The sequence below is a fragment of the Phyllobates terribilis genome, unplaced genomic scaffold, assembly GCF_046119375.1.
Source record: "Phyllobates terribilis strain yellow unplaced genomic scaffold, ASM4611937v1 Scaffold_13__5_contigs__length_258822181, whole genome shotgun sequence".
NCBI lineage: Eukaryota > Metazoa > Chordata > Amphibia > Anura > Dendrobatidae > Phyllobates > Phyllobates terribilis.
In genome coordinates, this window is record NW_027362773.1 from 196,456,187 (window position 1) to 196,481,717 (window position 25,531).

General features: G+C 33.1%; 1 protein-coding gene across 1 annotated transcript in view; it reads left to right on the top strand.

The window, feature by feature from the left end:
• ADAMTS18 (ADAM metallopeptidase with thrombospondin type 1 motif 18) overlaps positions 1-25,531 on the top strand; it is a 206,695-nt gene that overhangs the window by 67,481 nt on the left and 113,683 nt on the right. The window contains exon 4 of the mRNA XM_073659152.1: positions 4,480-4,708. Within this exon, the coding sequence (XP_073515253.1) occupies positions 4,480-4,708 (229 nt within the window). The remainder of the gene's footprint in view (positions 1-4,479; positions 4,709-25,531) is intronic.

The window sequence follows — 25,531 nt, forward strand, 5'->3', positions numbered from 1 at the left end:
CAGTCCACAACTTAATGGCGGTTTCCTCTTATCTTTACTGGTGGTGATTAGACAAGCCGGGACTAGGAGGCTAGAAGTGGAAGTCCGGGCAGCCTGGAAGCAAGTAAAGAATCCTCCTTGCCAGGTGAAGTTGGAGGCCTTCCCTTTCCACTAAACTCTTTGGCCCTGCTGCTTGTAGCTGTGCGGTGGCCCTTGTCCTTGAGTGCAACGTTTCTGTGCTCACCCGTATGGCAGGCAGCTCGGGCCTTGCTGGTGCGTCGCTCCCACGTGACGGTGCTGGGCCCTGCGGTGCTGCTGAGCCTCCTGACGTCTGATAGGGCCAGGAGACCTGCAGTCTCCTGCCCTCCGGTTTCTACTGCTGGGCCTTCGGTGCCCCACAGCCTCGAACTCCCGTGTCCGGTTCTTCTGTGCTGGTTCTTCTGGGGTGAGCTGCCGCGCAGCTCCAGTCCCCAACTCCTCTCTCGTCTACGTCCTCACTTCAACTCCTCACACCAAGACTAACTAACCCCGCCTTCAGATCCCAGTTGCCAAGGGAGGAACTCCCCTTGCTGGTCTGGAGCCAGGACAGTGTTGCATGCTTAGTAAAACCTGATTAGGGGACCTCTGCTTGCTTCCAGGCATGGCATCACCTCTTGTGAGGGAGGCAATACCACTGTGGCAACCGGACTCCTGGGGTGCCACATGAACCTTTCTCAAAGGTTTACACTTGGAGCTGAAGCGTCGCCATTATGGGCTATTAAATAGCACTTTTTCACCTTTACAACGTGGTATGCTGCCTCCATTTTTTTTATTAGACAGATAGAAATATGTCAGTGTGATATATAATCAGTTCTTTGCGTGCTTATTTCTCTGTAGTTGTATTTATTATTTAAATAAATAAATAAAATAAACAAACGATGTGGGGTCCCCCTTAATTTTCAAGACCAGCTGAGGGAAAGCTGAAAGCTAGGGACTGGTGTTAATATTCTGGGAAGGGGCCAATAACCATAAAGGTTTCCAGCCTATTAATAACAACTTACAGCTTTTTGCTTAGCCTTTACTGGTTAGTAAATGGGAGAACCCTGCAACAAATGATGTGAGGTTCCCCCTAATATTACTAACCAGCAAAGGCTAAACAGACAGCTGCAGGCTGATATTAATAGGCTGGTAACGGGCCATGGATAGTACTGTCCATGTGAAAAACCTGACATGCGCGCACCACCATTGAATACAATGGGTGTGCGTGTGTCCGTATTTACGGTCCTTAAAAAATGGACCGCATACGGACATAAAAAATGGACATGTGAAGAAGGCCTTCAGTAGTGTTTTAGTGCTGTTCCACTCTATTATGATTAGATAGATAATGGATAAATATATAGATAGATAGATAAGGCCCGAGAGGCAATGCAATTGTGCATTTTGATGAGATATTGGACTGCAAAGGGCCCATATATTGTTCTTGCACAGGGGTCTCTTATGTCTGTGTCCATGTCTTATTTCTTTATATCATCTATAATTCATACATCTCTTTATATAATCTATAATTCATACATCTATTGATCATGAAAGGGGAGTTATGGCAGTGAAACATAAAATGTTATCAACAAATTTCTCAGGCAAAAGACAATGGTTTATTATTAAACTGTTGGACTTTATGTTGAGACATAATTACTTTTTGTTTGGAGATGAATTCTATACACAGAGCTGAGGAACCATGATGGGGGCCAATATGGCTCCAGCCTATGCAAACATTGCTATGACAACATTGGAGGAGGATCTTGTCTTGTACACTTTGAACATGTACGCAGGTCGTGGAGGTACGTAGACGATGTCTTCCTCCTCTCGACTGATGCACGAACAGAATTGCATGATCTTCATATATTTTTAAACCAGATAGATACAACTATTACATTTACACTGTTCAGTTGAAGTACCAACATACAGTTCCTGGATGTACTTGTTTGGCAAGAAAATAAAATGCTTACTACCTCCCGCTATGTTAAACAAAAAGATAGGAATGATTTATTACTATATAATAATCACCATTCAAAATATATGATTCAATCATTACCATACAGTCAATTTCTTAGAATCTTAGAATTAAAAGAATTATAATTAGAATTTTTATCTTAATTGGAGTGCTGCCTCTTTTTTTACGTTCTGTATACTATAACAAATTGGAAATTTGTTTGTATGCCTGGCACCACTGTGGGCAGTTGCGAGGCTGTTCCATTATTTTTTACATAGATAGATAAGTAGATAGATATATAGATCTAGTGACATTTCTGACTACCTCTTGAATCCATTTTGTGCGCCATGTTAATCTTTCTCTGTGCAGGTAATTGAGAAACAAATGGGTTAATTCTGCGCTGCCGTGTAGGAAGGATGCCAATCCAAGTGTAAGTGGTTTATTAGTCAACGCATTTCGAGTATACAAACTTCTTCAGGAGTTTGTGGCTGTCCTGAAGAAGAAGTTTGTATACCTTGAAACGCGTTGACTAATAAACCCATAGGTGGATTATAGTGAGGGCAATCTGGGCTACCGTCTGGGGCCCGAAGCTCCGGGGGGGGGCCCTTGGCCAGATTGCCCTCACTATAATGTGTGTGCCGCTAATGCGCCGCACATATACCGGCAGGCAGGGGCGGGCTGGACGGCGAGGGGGGGGAGAAGACGGGCCGCTCCCCCACCAGCTGCGCAGTGCTACAGTTCTGGATTACCCCTAATCTGGCAGAAAATGCCATTATATTTTTGATAGGGGTGACATGCAGGTATATGTATACATGTGCTGCATTATTGTATATTAGCATGGTTATGATTTCATGACATGGAGGGGACAAACACATATATGTATATATTGTTATCTTAATATTACCATGAATTATGTCTCCACGGCTGCGCGTCCTTTATTCACATAGCCATTTGCACTGTGCACTTTTTCTTCCATTGCCTGTTTATTATTATTATTATTATTATTATTAGTAGTAGTAGTAGTAGTATTTATTATTATAGCGCCACTTATTTTATGGCGCTTTACATGTGAAAAAGGGGTATACATAGCAAAAACACTTAAAATAACCTTAACAAAACGAGTCAGCGATTGGTACAGGAGGAGAGAGGACCCAGCCCGGGAGGGCTCACAATCTACAAGGGATGGGTGAGGATATAGTAGGTGGGGGTAGAGCTGGTCGTGCAGCGATGTCGTGGAGCAAGGGTTACTGCAGGTTGTAGGCTTGTTATTTTTTTTTAATAAATAAATATTCATTTCATTAATATGTATTGTGGCCTGTGATCATTTTTTTTGTTCTATTTGTGCTTTGTATATGTCTATGTTTGTGTGTGTGCACATTTCTGCGACCCGTATACGTGCAAATCTGCATGTGTATACGTGAGTGCATGTGCGTATCTGCATGTGAATGACCGTGTGTGTGCATCACTGTGTGTGTACATACTGTATATAGGGTGCTATGTGTGGCCTCATGCTGTATCAGGTGAGCGCCGTGCGGCCTCAGGCTGGACATGGGGAGCGCCGTGCAGCCTCATGCTGGACATGGGAAGCTACGTGCGACCTCATGCTGGACATGGGAAGCTACGTGCGGCCTCATGCTGGACATGGGGAACTACGTGCGGCCTTGTTCTGGACATGGGGAGCTACGTGCAGCTGCATACTGTATATAGATGGCTACGTGCGGACTCCCGCTGTGTATAGATGGCTACGTGCGGCCTCCCGCTGTATATAGATGGCCATGTGTGGCCTCATGCTGTATATAGATGGCTACGTGCGGCCTCATACTGTATATAGATGGCTACGTGCGGCCTCATACTGTATATAGATGGCTACGTGCAGCCTCATACTGTATATAGATGGCTACGTGCAACCTCATACTGTATATAGATGGCTACGTGCGGCCTCATACTGTATATAGATGGCTACGTGCGGCCTCATACTGTATATAGATGGCTACGTGCGGCCTCATACTGTATATAGATGGCTATGTGCGATCTCATACTGTATATAGATGGCTACATGTGGCCTCATGCTGTATATAGATGGCTACGTGCAGCCTCATACTGTATATAGATGGCTACGTGCGGCCTCATGTTGTATGTAGATGGCTACGTGCGGCCTCATACTGTATATAGGTAGCTATGTGGGGCTTATACTATATATAGGGGGATTATGTGGAAGCTCATATTCTATGTAGGGTTTCATACTGTACATAGAGGATGTCAGCATACTTAATTGTGCTCAATATTAAGTCATACAATTAATGTGAAAAAATAATCATCTACAGATATGCACCAGAGCACCCGTGTGTTACTCACATGATTTATCAAAGGGATCATGTGACATGTCACGTGATACATCAGGTACGGGGGGGGGGGCAGACCTTCTAAACTGCCTGGGGCCCTGGCTACTCTTACCCCTGAATAAACCACTTATGTATTAAGTATGTATCTGTCATTTAATGAACCGCGCTAATAAAATCTATTCTTTTCAGTCAGGTTTCTTAAGGACGCGCTCAAGGGAATATTTTATATCACCAATCCCGCAGCATCTTGCAAATAAACACAACCTTACCTCTCCTGAAGGATATCACCCCCACGTGCTGTATAAACGATCAGCAGAAAGTAAAGTAAATCTTCACTCAGGAAAGCCCAATTACAGCCATACACAAGAGTCATATAGCAATACACAAAAACAACATTTTTGTGGAAGGCGCAAAAAATGTAAGTAAAAAAAAAATAATCTGCATTACTGCCATATAGACTATACTTATATACTACATTACTGCCATATAGACTATACTTATATACTGCATTACTGCCTATAGACTATACTTATAATTTGCATTACTGTCATGTAAACTATACTTGTATACTGCATTACTGCCATATAGACTGTACTTATATACAGTTAGGTCCATATATATTTGGACAGAGACAACATTTTTCTAATTTTGGTTCTAGACATTACCACAATGAATTTTAAACCAAACAATTCAGATGCAGTTGAAGTTCAGACTTTCAGCTTTCATTTGAGGGTATCCACATTAAAATTGGATGAAGGGTTTAGGAGTTTCAGCTCCTTAACATGTGCCACCCTGTTTTTAAAGGGACCAAAAGTAATTGGACAGATTAAATAATTGTAAATAAAATGTTCATTTCTAGTACTTGGTTGAAAACCCTTTGTTGGCAATGACTGCCTAAAGTCTTGAACTCATGGACATCACCAGACGTTGTGTTTCCTCCATTTTGATGCTCTGCCAGGCCTTCACTGTGGTGGTTTTCAGTTGCTGTTTGTTTGTGGGCCTTTCTGTCTGAAGTTTAGTCTTTAACAAGTGAAATGCATGCTCAATTGGGTTGAGATCAGTTGACTGACTTGGCCATTACAGAATATTCCACTTCTTTGCTTTAACCCTAGAACGCATGACCATAAAAATCTACTTTTTCACATACCTGGGGCCTTTTAGGCCCGTGTGCAAATAACATGGAATAACTCAAACAAAAATGACAAACAACTATATACCTGAGGAATACCTAGAGTTTCAAAATTCTAACTAAAGTAATCTTGCAGAAAATAGAAAACAATTAACAGGGCGGGCCTGCGAGGCCCCAGGTATGCGTTCTAGGGTTAATAAACTCCTGGGTTGCTTTGGCTTTATGTTTTGGGTCATTGTCCATGTGTAGTATGAAACGACGACCAATCAGTTTGGCTGCATTTGGCTGGATCTGAGCACACAGTATGGCTCTGAATACATCAGAATTCATTCGGCTGCTTCTGTCCTGTGTCACATCATCAATAAACACTAGTGACCCAGTGCCACTGGCAGCCATGCATGCCCAAGCCATCACACTGCCTCCGCTGTGTTTTACAGATGATGTGGTATGCTTTGGATCATGAGCTGTACCACGCCTTCGTCATACTTTTCTCTTTCCATCATTCTGGTAGAGGTTGATCTTGGTTTCATCTGTCCAAAGAATGTTCTTCCAGAACTGTGCTGGCTTTTTTAGATGTTTTTTAGCAAAGTCCAGTCTAGCCTTTTTATTCTTGATGCTTATGAGTGGCTTGCACCGTGCAGTGAACCCTCTGTTTTTACTTTCATGCAGTCTTCTCTTTTATGGTAGATTTGGATATTGATACGCCTACCTCCTGGAGAGTGTTGTTCACTTGGTTGGCTGTTGTGAAGGGGTTTCTCTTCACCATGGAGATTATTCTGCAATCATCCACCATTGTTGTATTCCGTGGGCGCCCAGGTCTTTTTGCATTGATGAGTTCACCAGTGCTTTCTTTCTTTCTCAGGATGCACCAAACTGTTGATTTTGCCACTCCTAATATTGTAGCAATTTCTCGGATGGTTTTTTTCTGGTTTTGCAGCTTAAGGATGGCTTGTTTCACCTGCATGGAGAGCTCCTTTGACCGCATGTTTACTTCACAGCAAAACATTCCAAATGCAAGCACCACACCTCAAATCAACTCCAGGCCTTTTATCTGCTTAATTGAGAATGACATAACGAAGGGATTGCCCACACCTGTCCATGAAATAGCCTTGGAGTCAATTGTCCAATTACTTTTGGTCCCTTTAAAAACAGGGTGGCACATGTTAAGGAGCTGAAACTCCTAAACCCTTCATCCAATTTTAATGTGGATACCCTCAAATGAAAGCTGAAAGTCTGAACTTCAACTGCATCTGAATTGTTTTGTTTAAAATTCATTGTAGTAATGTCTAGAACCAAAATTAGAAAAATGCTGGCTCTGTCCAAATACATATGGACCTAACTGTACTACATTACTTCCATAAAAACTATACTTATATACTACATTACTGCCATATAGGCTATACTTATATACTACATTACTGCCATATAGACTATACTTATATGCTGCATTACTGCCATATAGACTATACTTATATACTGCATTACTGCCATATAGACTATACTTATATACTACATTACTGCCATATAGACTGTACTTATATACTACATTACTGCCATATAGACTGTACTTATATACTACATTACTGCCATATAGACTGTACTTATATACTGCATTACTGCCATATAGACTATACTTATATACTACATTACTGCCATATAGACTGTACTTATAATTTGCATTACTGTCATGTAGACTATACTTATATACTGCATTACCGCCATATAGACTATACTTATATACTGCATTACTGCCATATAGACTATACTTATATACTACATTACTGCCATATAGACTATACTTATATACTCCATTACTGCCATATAGACTATACTTATATACTCCATTACTGCCATATAGACTATACTTATATACTACATTACTGCCATATAGACTATACTTATATACTGCATTACTGCCATATAGACTATACTTATATACTACATTACTGCCATATAGACTATACTTATATGCTGCATTACTGCCATATAGACTATACTTATATACTGCATTACTGCCATATAGACTATACTTATATACTACATTACTGCCATATAGGCTATACTTATATACTACATTACTGCCATATAGACTATACTTATATGCTGCATTACTGCCATATAGACTATACTTATATACTGCATTACTGCCATATAGACTATACTTATATACTACATTACTGCCATATAGACTGTACTTATATACTACATTACTGCCATATAGACTGTACTTATATACTACATTACTGCCATATAGACTGTACTTATATACTGCATTACTGCCATATAGACTATACTTATATACTACATTACTGCCATATAGACTGTACTTATAATTTGCATTACTGTCATGTAGACTATACTTATATACTGCATTACCGCCATATAGACTATACTTATATACTGCATTACTGCCATATAGACTATACTTATATACTCCATTACTGCCATATAGACTATACTTATATACTCCATTACTGCCATATAGACTATACTTATATACTCCATTACTGCCATATAGACTATACTTATATACTACATTACTGCCATATAGACTATACTTATATACTGCATTACTGCCATATAGACTATACTTATATACTACATTACTGCCATATAGACTATACTTATATACTGCATTACTGCCATATAGACTATACTTATATACTACATTACTGCCATATAGACTATACTTATATACTACATTACTGCCATATAGACTGTACTTATATACTGCATTACTGCCACATAAACTATACAGTGGCTTGCAAAAGTATTCAACCTCGCCTCTCCCCCTTCCTTGGCTAAAAATTTTGGGTGCAAGCAATTACCTTCATAATTACCTTTATACTATATTACTGCCATATAGGCTATACTTATAACTGCAATCATGACATATAGACTATACTTATATACTACATTACTGCTATATAGACTGTACTTATATACTGCATTACTGCCATATAGACTATACTTATATACTACATTACTGCCATATAGACTGTAATTATATACTACATTACTGCCATATAGACTGTACTTATATACTGCATTACTGCCATATAGACTATACTTATATACTACATTACTGCCATATAGACTGTAATTATATACTACATTACTGCCATATAGACTGTACTTATATACTGCATTACTGCCATATAGACTATACTTATATACTACATTACTGCCATATAGACTGTAATTATATACTACATTACTGCCATATAGACTATACTTATATACTACATTACTTCCATAAAAACTATACTTATATACTACATTACTGCCATATAGGCTATACTTATATACTACATTACTGCCATATAGACTATACTTATATACCGCATTACTGCCATATAGACTATACTTATATACTGCATTACTGCCATATAGACTATACTTATATACTACATTACTGCCATATAGTCTGTACTTATATACTACATTACTGCCATATAGACTGTATTTATATACTGCATTGCTGCCATATAGACTATACTTATATACTACATTACTGCCATATAGACTGTACTTATAATTTGCATTACTGTCATGTAGACTATACTTATATACTGCATTACCGCCATATAGACTATAATTATATACTGCATTACTGTCATATAGACTATACTTATACTACATTACTGCCATATAGACTATACTTATATACTACATTACTGCCATATAGACTGTACTTATATACTGCATTACTGCCACATAAACTATACAGTGGCTTGCAAAAGTATTCAACCTCGCCTCTCCCCCTTGCTTGGCTAAAAATTTTGGGTGCAAGCAATTACCTTCATAATTACCTTTATACTATATTACTGCCATATAGGCTATACTTATAACTGCAATCATGACATATAGACTATACTTATATAATGCATTACTGCCATATAGACTGTACTTATATACTACATTACTGCTATATAGACTGTACTTATATACTGCATTACTGCCATATAGACTATACTTATATACTACATTACTGCAATATAGACTATACTTATATACTACATTACTGCCATATAGACTGTACTTATACACTGCATTACTGCCATATAGACTGTACTTATATACTGCATTACTGCCATATAGACTGTAATTATATACTACATTACTGCCATATAGACTGTACTTATATACTGCATTACTGCCATATAGACTATACTTATATACTACATTACTGCCATATAGACTGTAATTATATACTACATTACTGCCATATAGACTATACTTATATACTGCATTACTGCCATATAGACTATCCTTATATACTACATTACTGCCATATAGACTATACTTATATACTACATTACTGCCATATAGACTGTACTTATACACTGCATTACTGCCATATAGACTGTACTTATACACTGCATTACTGCCATATAGACTATACTTATATACCGCATTACTGCCATATAGACTATACTTATATACTACATTACTGCCATATAGACTATACTTATATACTGCATTACTGCCATATAGATTATACTTATATACTGCATTACTGCCATATACACTATACTTATATACTACATTACTGCCATATAGACTATACTTATATACTGCATTACTGCCATATAGACTATACTTATATACTACATTACTGCCATATAGACTATACTTATATACTGCATTACTGCCATATAGACTATACTTATATACTACATTACTGCCATGTAGACTGTACTTATATACTGCATTACTGCCATATAGACTATACTTATATACTACATTACTGCCATTTAGACTATACTTATATACTACATTACTGCCATATAGACTATACTTATATACTGCATTACTGCCATATAGACTATACTTATATACTACATTACTGCCATATAGACTATACTTATATACTGCATTACTGCCATATAGACTATACTTATATACTACATTACTGCCATGTAGACTGTACTTATATACTGCATTACTGCCATATAGACTATACTTATATACTGCATTACTGCCATTTAGACTATACTTATATACTACATTACTGCCATATAGACTATACTTATATGCTACATTACTGCCTTTAGACTATACTTATATACTGTATTACTGCCATGTAGACTATACTTATATACTGCATTACTGCCATATAGATTATACTCATATACTACATTACTGCCATATAGACTATACTTATATACTACATTACAGCCATATAGACTATACTTATATACTACATTACTGCCATATAGACTATACTTATATACTGCATTACTGCCTTTAGACTATACTTATATACTACATTACTGCCATATAGACTATACTTATATACTACATTACTGCCATATAGACTATACTTATATACTACATTACTGCCATATAGACTATACTTATATACTACATTACTGCCATATAGACTATACTTATATACTACATTACTGCCATATAGACTATACTTATATACTGCATTACTGCCATATAGATCATACTTATATACTACATTACCGCCATATAGACTATACTTATATACTGCATTACTGCCATATAGACTATACTTATATACTACATTACTGCCATATAGACTATACTTATATACTACATTACTGCCATATAGACTATATTTATATACTACATTACTGCCATATAGACTATACTTATATACTACATTACTGCCATATAGACTATACTTATATACTGCATTACTGCCATATAGACTATACTTATATACTGCAATCATGACATATAGACTATACTTATATACTACATTACTGCCATATAGACTATACTTATATACTGCATTACTGCCATATAGATCATACTTATATACTACATTACCGCCATATAGACTGTACTTATATACTACATTACTGCCATATAGACTGTACTTATACACAGCATTACTGCCATGTAGACTATACTTATATACTGCATTACTGCCATATAGATGATACTTATATACTACATTACTGCCATATAGACTGTACTTATATACTACATTACTGCCATATAGACTATACTTATATACTACATGACTGCCATATAGACTATAATTATATACTACATTACTGCCATATAGACTATACTTATATACTACATTACTGCCATATAGACTATACTTATATACTACATTACTGCCATATAGACTATACTTATATACTACATTGCTGCCATGTAGACTATACTTATATACTACATTACTGCCATATAGACTATACTTATATACTACATTACTGCCATATAGATTATATTTATTTACTACATTACTGCCATATAGACTATACTTATATACTACATTACTGCCTTATAGACTATACTTATATACTGCATTACTGCCATATAGACTATACTTATATACTACATTACTTCCATAAAAACTATACTTATATACTACATTACTGCCATATAGGCTATACTTATATACTACATTACTGCCATATAGACTATACTTATATGCTGCATTACTGCCATATAGACTATACTTATATACTGCATTACTGCCATATAGACTATACTTATATACTACATTACTGCCATATAGACTGTACTTATATACTACATTACTGCCATATAGACTGTACTTATATACTACATTACTGCCATATAGACTGTACTTATATACTGCATTACTGCCATATAGACTATACTTATATACTACATTACTGCCATATAGACTGTACTTATAATTTGCATTACTGTCATGTAGACTATACTTATATACTGCATTACCGCCATATAGACTATACTTATATACTGCATTACTGCCATATAGACTATACTTATATACTACATTACTGCCATATAGACTATACTTATATACTCCATTACTGCCATATAGACTATACTTATATACTCCATTACTGCCATATAGACTATACTTATATACTACATTACTGCCATATAGACTATACTTATATACTGCATTACTGCCATATAGACTATACTTATATACTACATTACTGCCATATAGACTATACTTATATACTGCATTACTGCCATATAGACTATACTTATATACTGCAATCATGACATATAGACTATACTTATATACTACATTACTGCCATATAGACTATACTTATATACTGCATTACTGCCATATAGATCATACTTATATACTACATTACCGCCATATAGACTGTACTTATATACTACATTACTGCCATATAGACTGTACTTATACACAGCATTACTGCCATGTAGACTATACTTATATACTGCATTACTGCCATATAGATGATACTTATATACTACATTACTGCCATATAGACTGTACTTATATACTACATTACTGCCATATAGACTATACTTATATACTACATGACTGCCATATAGACTATAATTATATACTACATTACTGCCATATAGACTATACTTATATACTACATTACTGCCATATAGACTATACTTATATACTACATTACTGCCATATAGACTATACTTATATACTACATTGCTGCCATGTAGACTATACTTATATACTACATTACTGCCATATAGACTATACTTATATACTACATTACTGCCATATAGATTATATTTATTTACTACATTACTGCCATATAGACTATACTTATATACTACATTACTGCCTTATAGACTATACTTATATACTGCATTACTGCCATATAGACTATACTTATATACTACATTACTTCCATAAAAACTATACTTATATACTACATTACTGCCATATAGGCTATACTTATATACTACATTACTGCCATATAGACTATACTTATATGCTGCATTACTGCCATATAGACTATACTTATATACTGCATTACTGCCATATAGACTATACTTATATACTACATTACTGCCATATAGACTGTACTTATATACTACATTACTGCCATATAGACTGTACTTATATACTACATTACTGCCATATAGACTGTACTTATATACTGCATTACTGCCATATAGACTATACTTATATACTACATTACTGCCATATAGACTGTACTTATAATTTGCATTACTGTCATGTAGACTATACTTATATACTGCATTACCGCCATATAGACTATACTTATATACTGCATTACTGCCATATAGACTATACTTATATACTACATTACTGCCATATAGACTATACTTATATACTCCATTACTGCCATATAGACTATACTTATATACTCCATTACTGCCATATAGACTATACTTATATACTACATTACTGCCATATAGACTATACTTATATACTGCATTACTGCCATATAGACTATACTTATATACTACATTACTGCCATATAGACTATACTTATATGCTGCATTACTGCCATATAGACTATACTTATATACTGCATTACTGCCATATAGACTATACTTATATACTACATTACTGCCATATAGGCTATACTTATATACTACATTACTGCCATATAGACTATACTTATATGCTGCATTACTGCCATATAGACTATACTTATATACTGCATTACTGCCATATAGACTATACTTATATACTACATTACTGCCATATAGACTGTACTTATATACTACATTACTGCCATATAGACTGTACTTATATACTACATTACTGCCATATAGACTGTACTTATATACTGCATTACTGCCATATAGACTATACTTATATACTACATTACTGCCATATAGACTGTACTTATAATTTGCATTACTGTCATGTAGACTATACTTATATACTGCATTACCGCCATATAGACTATACTTATATACTGCATTACTGCCATATAGACTATACTTATATACTCCATTACTGCCATATAGACTATACTTATATACTCCATTACTGCCATATAGACTATACTTATATACTCCATTACTGCCATATAGACTATACTTATATACTACATTACTGCCATATAGACTATACTTATATACTGCATTACTGCCATATAGACTATACTTATATACTACATTACTGCCATATAGACTATACTTATATACTGCATTACTGCCATATAGACTATACTTATATACTACATTACTGCCATATAGACTATACTTATATACTACATTACTGCCATATAGACTGTACTTATATACTGCATTACTGCCACATAAACTATACAGTGGCTTGCAAAAGTATTCAACCTCGCCTCTCCCCCTTGCTTGGCTAAAAATTTTGGGTGCAAGCAATTACCTTCATAATTACCTTTATACTATATTACTGCCATATAGGCTATACTTATAACTGCAATCATGACATATAGACTATACTTATATACTACATTACTGCTATATAGACTGTACTTATATACTGCATTACTGCCATATAGACTATACTTATATACTACATTACTGCCATATAGACTGTAATTATATACTACATTACTGCCATATAGACTGTACTTATATACTGCATTACTGCCATATAGACTATACTTATATACTACATTACTGCCATATAGACTGTAATTATATACTACATTACTGCCATATAGACTGTACTTATATACTGCATTACTGCCATATAGACTATACTTATATACTACATTACTGCCATATAGACTGTAATTATATACTACATTACTGCCATATAGACTATACTTATATACTACATTACTTCCATAAAAACTATACTTATATACTACATTACTGCCATATAGGCTATACTTATATACTACATTACTGCCATATAGACTATACTTATATACCGCATTACTGCCATATAGACTATACTTATATACTGCATTACTGCCATATAGACTATACTTATATACTACATTACTGCCATATAGTCTGTACTTATATACTACATTACTGCCATATAGACTGTATTTATATACTGCATTGCTGCCATATAGACTATACTTATATACTACATTACTGCCATATAGACTGTACTTATAATTTGCATTACTGTCATGTAGACTATACTTATATACTGCATTACCGCCATATAGACTATAATTATATACTGCATTACTGTCATATAGACTATACTTATACTACATTACTGCCATATAGACTATACTTATATACTACATTACTGCCATATAGACTGTACTTATATACTGCATTACTGCCACATAAACTATACAGTGGCTTGCAAAAGTATTCAACCTCGCCTCTCCCCCTTGCTTGGCTAAAAATTTTGGGTGCAAGCAATTACCTTCATAATTACCTTTATACTATATTACTGCCATATAGGCTATACTTATAACTGCAATCATGACATATAGACTATACTTATATAATGCATTACTGCCATATAGACTGTACTTATATACTACATTACTGCTATATAGACTGTACTTATATACTGCATTACTGCCATATAGACTATACTTATATACTACATTACTGCAATATAGACTATACTTATATACTACATTACTGCCATATAGACTGTACTTATACACTGCATTACTGCCATATAGACTGTACTTATATACTGCATTACTGCCATATAGACTGTAATTATATACTACATTACTGCCATATAGACTGTACTTATATACTGCATTACTGCCATATAGACTATACTTATATACTACATTACTGCCATATAGACTGTAATTATATACTACATTACTGCCATATAGACTATACTTATATACTGCATTACTGCCATATAGACTATCCTTATATACTACATTACTGCCATATAGACTATACTTATATACTACATTACTGCCATATAGACTGTACTTATACACTGCATTACTGCCATATAGACTGTACTTATACACTGCATTACTGCCATATAGACTATACTTATATACCGCATTACTGCCATATAGACTATACTTATATACTACATTACTGCCATATAGACTATACTTATATACTGCATTACTGCCATATAGATTATACTTATATACTGCATTACTGCCATATACACTATACTTATATACTACATTACTGCCATATAGACTATACTTATATACTGCATTACTGCCATATAGACTATACTTATATACTACATTACTGCCATATAGACTATACTTATATACTGCATTACTGCCATATAGACTATACTTATATACTACATTACTGCCATGTAGACTGTACTTATATACTGCATTACTGCCATATAGACTATACTTATATACTACATTACTGCCATTTAGACTATACTTATATACTACATTACTGCCATATAGACTATACTTATATACTGCATTACTGCCATATAGACTATACTTATATACTACATTACTGCCATATAGACTATACTTATATACTGCATTACTGCCATATAGACTATACTTATATACTACATTACTGCCATGTAGACTGTACTTATATACTGCATTACTGCCATATAGACTATACTTATATACTGCATTACTGCCATTTAGACTATACTTATATACTACATTACTGCCATATAGACTATACTTATATGCTACATTACTGCCTTTAGACTATACTTATATACTGTATTACTGCCATGTAGACTATACTTATATACTGCATTACTGCCATATAGATTATACTCATATACTACATTACTGCCATATAGACTATACTTATATACTACATTACAGCCATATAGACTATACTTATATACTACATTACTGCCATATAGACTATACTTATATACTGCATTACTGCCTTTAGACTATACTTATATACTACATTACTGCCATATAGACTATACTTATATACTACATTACTGCCATATAGACTATACTTATATACTACATTACTGCCATATAGACTATACTTATATACTACATTACTGCCATATAGACTATACTTATATACTACATTACTGCCATATAGACTATACTTATATACTGCATTACTGCCATATAGATCATACTTATATACTACATTACCGCCATATAGACTATACTTATATACTGCATTACTGCCATATAGACTATACTTATATACTACATTACTGCCATATAGACTATACTTATATACTACATTACTGCCATATAGACTATATTTATATACTACATTACTGCCATATAGACTATACTTATATACTACATTACTGCCATATAGACTATACTTATATACTGCATTACTGCCATATAGACTATACTTATATACTGCAATCATGACATATAGACTATACTTATATACTACATTACTGCCATATAGACTATACTTATATACTGCATTACTGCCATATAGATCATACTTATATACTACATTACCGCCATATAGACTGTACTTATATACTACATTACTGCCATATAGACTGTACTTATACACAGCATTACTGCCATGTAGACTATACTTATATACTGCATTACTGCCATATAGATGATACTTATATACTACATTACTGCCATATAGACTGTACTTATATACTACATTACTGCCATATAGACTATACTTATATACTACATGACTGCCATATAGACTATAATTATATACTACATTACTGCCATATAGACTATACTTATATACTACATTACTGCCATATAGACTATACTTATATACTACATTACTGCCATATAGACTATACTTATATACTACATTGCTGCCATGTAGACTATACTTATATACTACATTACTGCCATATAGACTATACTTATATACTACATTACTGCCATATAGATTATATTTATTTACTACATTACTGCCATATAGACTATACTTATATACTACATTACTGCCTTATAGACTATACTTATATACTGCATTACTGCCATATAGACTATACTTATATACTACATTACTTCCATAAAAACTATACTTATATACTACATTACTGCCATATAGGCTATACTTATATACTACATTACTGCCATATAGACTATACTTATATGCTGCATTACTGCCATATAGACTATACTTATATACTGCATTACTGCCATATAGACTATACTTATATACTACATTACTGCCATATAGACTGTACTTATATACTACATTACTGCCATATAGACTGTACTTATATACTACATTACTGCCATATAGACTGTACTTATATACTGCATTACTGCCATATAGACTATACTTATATACTACATTACTGCCATATAGACTGTACTTATAATTTGCATTACTGTCATGTAGACTATACTTATATACTGCATTACCGCCATATAGACTATACTTATATACTGCATTACTGCCATATAGACTATACTTATATACTACATTACTGCCATATAGACTATACTTATATACTCCATTACTGCCATATAGACTATACTTATATACTCCATTACTGCCATATAGACTATACTTATATACTACATTACTGCCATATAGACTATACTTATATACTGCATTACTGCCATATAGACTATACTTATATACTACATTACTGCCATATAGACTATACTTATATACTGCATTACTGCCATATAGACTATACTTATATACTGCAATCATGACATATAGACTATACTTATATACTACATTACTGCCATATAGACTATACTTATATACTGCATTACTGCCATATAGATCATACTTATATACTACATTACCGCCATATAGACTGTACTTATATACTACATTACTGCCATATAGACTGTACTTATACACAGCATTACTGCCATGTAGACTATACTTATATACTGCATTACTGCCATATAGATGATACTTATATACTACATTACTGCCATATAGACTGTACTTATATACTACATTACTGCCATATAGACTATACTTATATACTACATGACTGCCATATAGACTATAATTATATACTACATTACTGCCATATAGACTATACTTATATACTACATTACTGCCATATAGACTATACTTATATACTACATTACTGCCATATAGACTATACTTATATACTACATTGCTGCCATGTAGACTATACTTATATACTACATTACTGCCATATAGACTATACTTATATACTACATTACTGCCATATAGATTATATTTATTTACTACATTACTGCCATATAGACTATACTTATATACTACATTACTGCCTTATAGACTATACTTATATACTGCATTACTGCCATATAGACTATACTTATATACTACATTACTTCCATAAAAACTATACTTATATACTACATTACTGCCATATAGGCTATACTTATATACTACATTACTGCCATATAGACTATACTTATATGCTGCATTACTGCCATATAGACTATACTTATATACTGCATTACTGCCATATAGACTATACTTATATACTACATTACTGCCATATAGACTGTACTTATATACTACATTACTGCCATATAGACTGTACTTATATACTACATTACTGCCATATAGACTGTACTTATATACTGCATTACTGCCATATAGACTATACTTATATACTACATTACTGCCATATAGACTGTACTTATAATTTGCATTACTGTCATGTAGACTATACTTATATACTGCATTACCGCCATATAGACTATACTTATATACTGCATTACTGCCATATAGACTATACTTATATACTACATTACTGCCATATAGACTATACTTATATACTCCATTACTGCCATATAGACTATACTTATATACTCCATTACTGCCATATAGACTATACTTATATACTACATTACTGCCATATAGACTATACTTATATACTGCATTACTGCCATATAGACTATACTTATATACTACATTACTGCCATATAGACTATACTTATATGCTGCATTACTGCCATATAGACTATACTTATATACTGCATTACTGCCATATAGACTATACTTATATACTACATTACTGCCATATAGGCTATACTTATATACTACATTACTGCCATATAGACTATACTTATATGCTGCATTACTGCCATATAGACTATACTTATATACTGCATTACTGCCATATAGACTATACTTATATACTACATTACTGCCATATAGACTGTACTTATATACTACATTACTGCCATATAGACTGTACTTATATACTACATTACTGCCATATAGACTGTACTTATATACTGCATTACTGCCATATAGACTATACTTATATACTACATTACTGCCATATAGACTGTACTTATAATTTGCATTACTGTCATGTAGACTATACTTATATACTGCATTACCGCCATATAGACTATACTTATATACTGCATTACTGCCATATAGACTATACTTATATACTCCATTACTGCCATATAGACTATACTTATATACTCCATTACTGCCATATAGACTATACTTATATACTCCATTACTGCCATATAGACTATACTTATATACTACATTACTGCCATATAGACTATACTTATATACTGCATTACTGCCATATAGACTATACTTATATACTACATTACTGCCATATAGACTATACTTATATACTGCATTACTGCCATATAGACTATACTTATATACTACATTACTGCCATATAGACTATACTTATATACTACATTACTGCCATATAGACTGTACTTATATACTGCATTACTGCCACATAAACTATACAGTGGCTTGCAAAAGTATTCAACCTCGCCTCTCCCCCTTGCTTGGCTAAAAATTTTGGGTGCAAGCAATTACCTTCATAATTACCTTTATACTATATTACTGCCATATAGGCTATACTTATAACTGCAATCATGACATATAGACTATACTTATATACTACATTACTGCTATATAGACTGTACTTATATACTGCATTACTGCCATATAGACTATACTTATATACTACATTACTGCCATATAGACTGTAATTATATACTACATTACTGCCATATAGACTGTACTTATATACTGCATTACTGCCATATAGACTATACTTATATACTACATTACTGCCATATAGACTGTAATTATATACTACATTACTGCCATATAGACTGTACTTATATACTGCATTACTGCCATATAGACTATACTTATATACTACATTACTGCCATATAGACTGTAATTATATACTACATTACTGCCATATAGACTATACTTATATACTACATTACTTCCATAAAAACTATACTTATATACTACATTACTGCCATATAGGCTATACTTATATACTACATTACTGCCATATAGACTATACTTATATACCGCATTACTGCCATATAGACTATACTTATATACTGCATTACTGCCATATAGACTATACTTATATACTACATTACTGCCATATAGTCTGTACTTATATACTACATTACTGCCATATAGACTGTATTTATATACTGCATTGCTGCCATATAGACTATACTTATATACTACATTACTGCCATATAGACTGTACTTATAATTTGCATTACTGTCATGTAGACTATACTTATATACTGCATTACCGCCATATAGACTATAATTATATACTGCATTACTGTCATATAGACTATACTTATACTACATTACTGCCATATAGACTATACTTATATACTACATTACTGCCATATAGACTGTACTTATATACTGCATTACTGCCACATAAACTATACAGTGGCTTGCAAAAGTATTCAACCTCGCCTCTCCCCCTTGCTTGGCTAAAAATTTTGGGTGCAAGCAATTACCTTCATAATTACCTTTATACTATATTACTGCCATATAGGCTATACTTATAACTGCAATCATGACATATAGACTATACTTATATAATGCATTACTGCCATATAGACTGTACTTATATACTACATTACTGCTATATAGACTGTACTTATATACTGCATTACTGCCATATAGACTATACTTATATACTACATTACTGCAATATAGACTATACTTATATACTACATTACTGCCATATAGACTGTACTTATACACTGCATTACTGCCATATAGACTATACTTATATACTGCATTACTGCCATATAGACTATACTTATATACTACATTACTGCCATATAGACTATACTTATATACTACATTACTGCCATATAGACTATACTTATATACTGCATTACTGCCATATAGACTATACTTATATACTACATTACTGCCATATAGACTATACTTATATACTACATTATTGCCATATAGACTATACTTATATACTGCATTACTGCCATATAGACTGTAATTATATACTACATTACTGCCATATAGACTGTACTTATATACTGCATTACTGCCATATAGACTATACTTATATACTACATTACTGCCATATAGACTGTAATTATATACTACATTACTGCCATATAGACTATACTTATATACTGCATTACTGCCATATAGACTATCCTTATATACTACATTACTGCCATATAGACTATACTTATATACTACATTACTGCCATATAGACTGTACTTATACACTGCATTACTGCCATATAGACTGTACTTATACACTGCATTACTGCCATATAGACTATACTTATATACCGCATTACTGCCATATAGACTATACTTATATACTACATTACTGCCATATAGACTATACTTATATACTGCATTACTGCCATATAGATTATACTTATATACTGCATTACTGCCATATACACTATACTTATATACTACATTACTGCCATATAGACTATACTTATATACTGCATTACTGCCATATAGACTATACTTATATACTACATTACTGCCATATAGACTATACTTATATACTGCATTACTGCCATATAGACTATACTTATATACTACATTACTGCCATGTAGACTGTACTTATATACTGCATTACTGCCATATAGACTATACTTATATACTACATTACTGCCATTTAGACTATACTTATATACTACATTACTGCCATATAGACTATACTTATATACTGCATTACTGCCATATAGACTATACTTATATACTACATTACTGCCATATAGACTATACTTATATACTGCATTACTGCCATATAGACTATACTTATATACTACATTACTGCCATGTAGACTGTACTTATATACTGCATTACTGCCATATAGACTATACTTATATACTGCATTACTGCCATTTAGACTATACTTATATACTACATTACTGCCATATAGACTATACTTATATGCTACATTACTGCCTTTAGACTATACTTATATACTGTATTACTGCCATGTAGACTATACTTATATACTGCATTACTGCCATATAGACTATACTTATATACTGCATTACTGCCATATAGATTATACTCATATACTACATTACTGCCATATAGACTATACTTATATACTACATTACAGCCATATAGACTATACTTATATACTACATTACTGCCATATAGACTATACTTATATACTGCATTACTGCCTTTAGACTATACTTATATACTACATTACTGCCATATAGACTATACTTATATACTGCATTACTGCCATATAGATTATACTCATATACTACATTACTGCCATATAGACTATACTTATATACTACATTACAGCCATATAGACTATACTTATATACTACATTACTGCCATATAGACTATACTTATATACTGCATTACTGCCTTTAGACTATACTTATATACTACATTACTGCCATATAGACTATACTTATATACTACATTACTGCCATATAGACTATACTTATATACTACATTACTGCCATATAGACTATACTTATATACTACATTACTGCCATATAGACTATACTTATATACTACATTACTGCCATATAGACTATACTTATATACTGCATTACTGCCATATAGATCATACTTATATACTACATTACCGCCATATAGACTATACTTATATACTGCATTACTGCCATATAGACTATACTTATATACTACATTACTGCCATATAGACTATACTTATATACTACATTACTGCCATATAGACTATATTTATATACTATATTACTGCCATATAGACTATACTTATATACTACATTACTGCCATATAGACTATACTTATATACTGCATTACTGCCATATAGACTATACTTATATACTGCAATCATGACATATAGACTATACTTATATACTACATTACTGCCATATAGACTATACTTATATACTGCATTACTGCCATATAGATCATACTTATATACTACATTACCGCCATATAGACTGTACTTATATACTACATTACTGCCATATAGACTGTACTTATACACAGCATTACTGCCATGTAGACTATACTTATATACTGCATTACTGCCATATAGATGATACTTATATACTACATTACTGCCATATAGACTGTACTTATATACTACATTACTGCCATATAGACTATACTTATATACTACATGACTGCCATATAGACTATAATTATATACTACATTACTGCCATATAGACTATACTTATATACTACATTACTGCCATATAGACTATACTTATATACTACATTACTGCCATATAGACTATACTTATATACTACATTGCTGCCATGTAGACTATACTTATATACTACATTACTGCCATATAGACTATACTTATATACTACATTACTGCCATATAGATTATATTTATTTACTACATTACTGCCATATAGACTATACTTATATACTACATTACTGCCTTATAGACTATACTTATATACTGCATTACTGCCATATAGACTATACTTATATACTACATTACTGCCATGTAGACTATATTTATATACTGCATTACTGCCATATAGACTATACTTATATACTACATTACTGCCATATAGACTATACTTATATACTACATTACTGCCATATAGACTATACTTATATACTACATTACTGCCATGTAGACTATATTTATATACTGCATTACTGCCATATAGACTATACTTATACACTGCATTACTGCCATATAGACTATACTTATATACTACATTACTGCCATATAGACTATACTTATATACTACATTACTGCCATGTAGACTATATTTATATACTGCATTACTGCCATATAGACTATACTTATATACTACATTACTGCCATATAGACTATACTTATATACTACATTACTGCCATGTAGACTATATTTATATACTGCATTACTGCCATATAGACTATACTTATATACCGCATTACTGCCATATAGACTATACTTATATACTACATTACTGCCATATAGACTATACTTATATACTACATTACTGCCATATAGATTATACTTATATACTGCATTACTGCCATATACACTATACTTATATACTACATTACTGCCATATAGACTATACTTATATACTGCATTACTGCCATATAGACTATACTTATATACTACATTACTGCCATATAGACTATACTTATATACTGCATTACTGCCATATAGACTATACTTATATACTACATTACTGCCATGTAGACTGTACTTATATACTGCATTACTGCCATATAGACTATACTTATATACTGCATTACTGCCATTTAGACTATACTTATATACTACATTACTGCCATATAGACTATACTTATATGC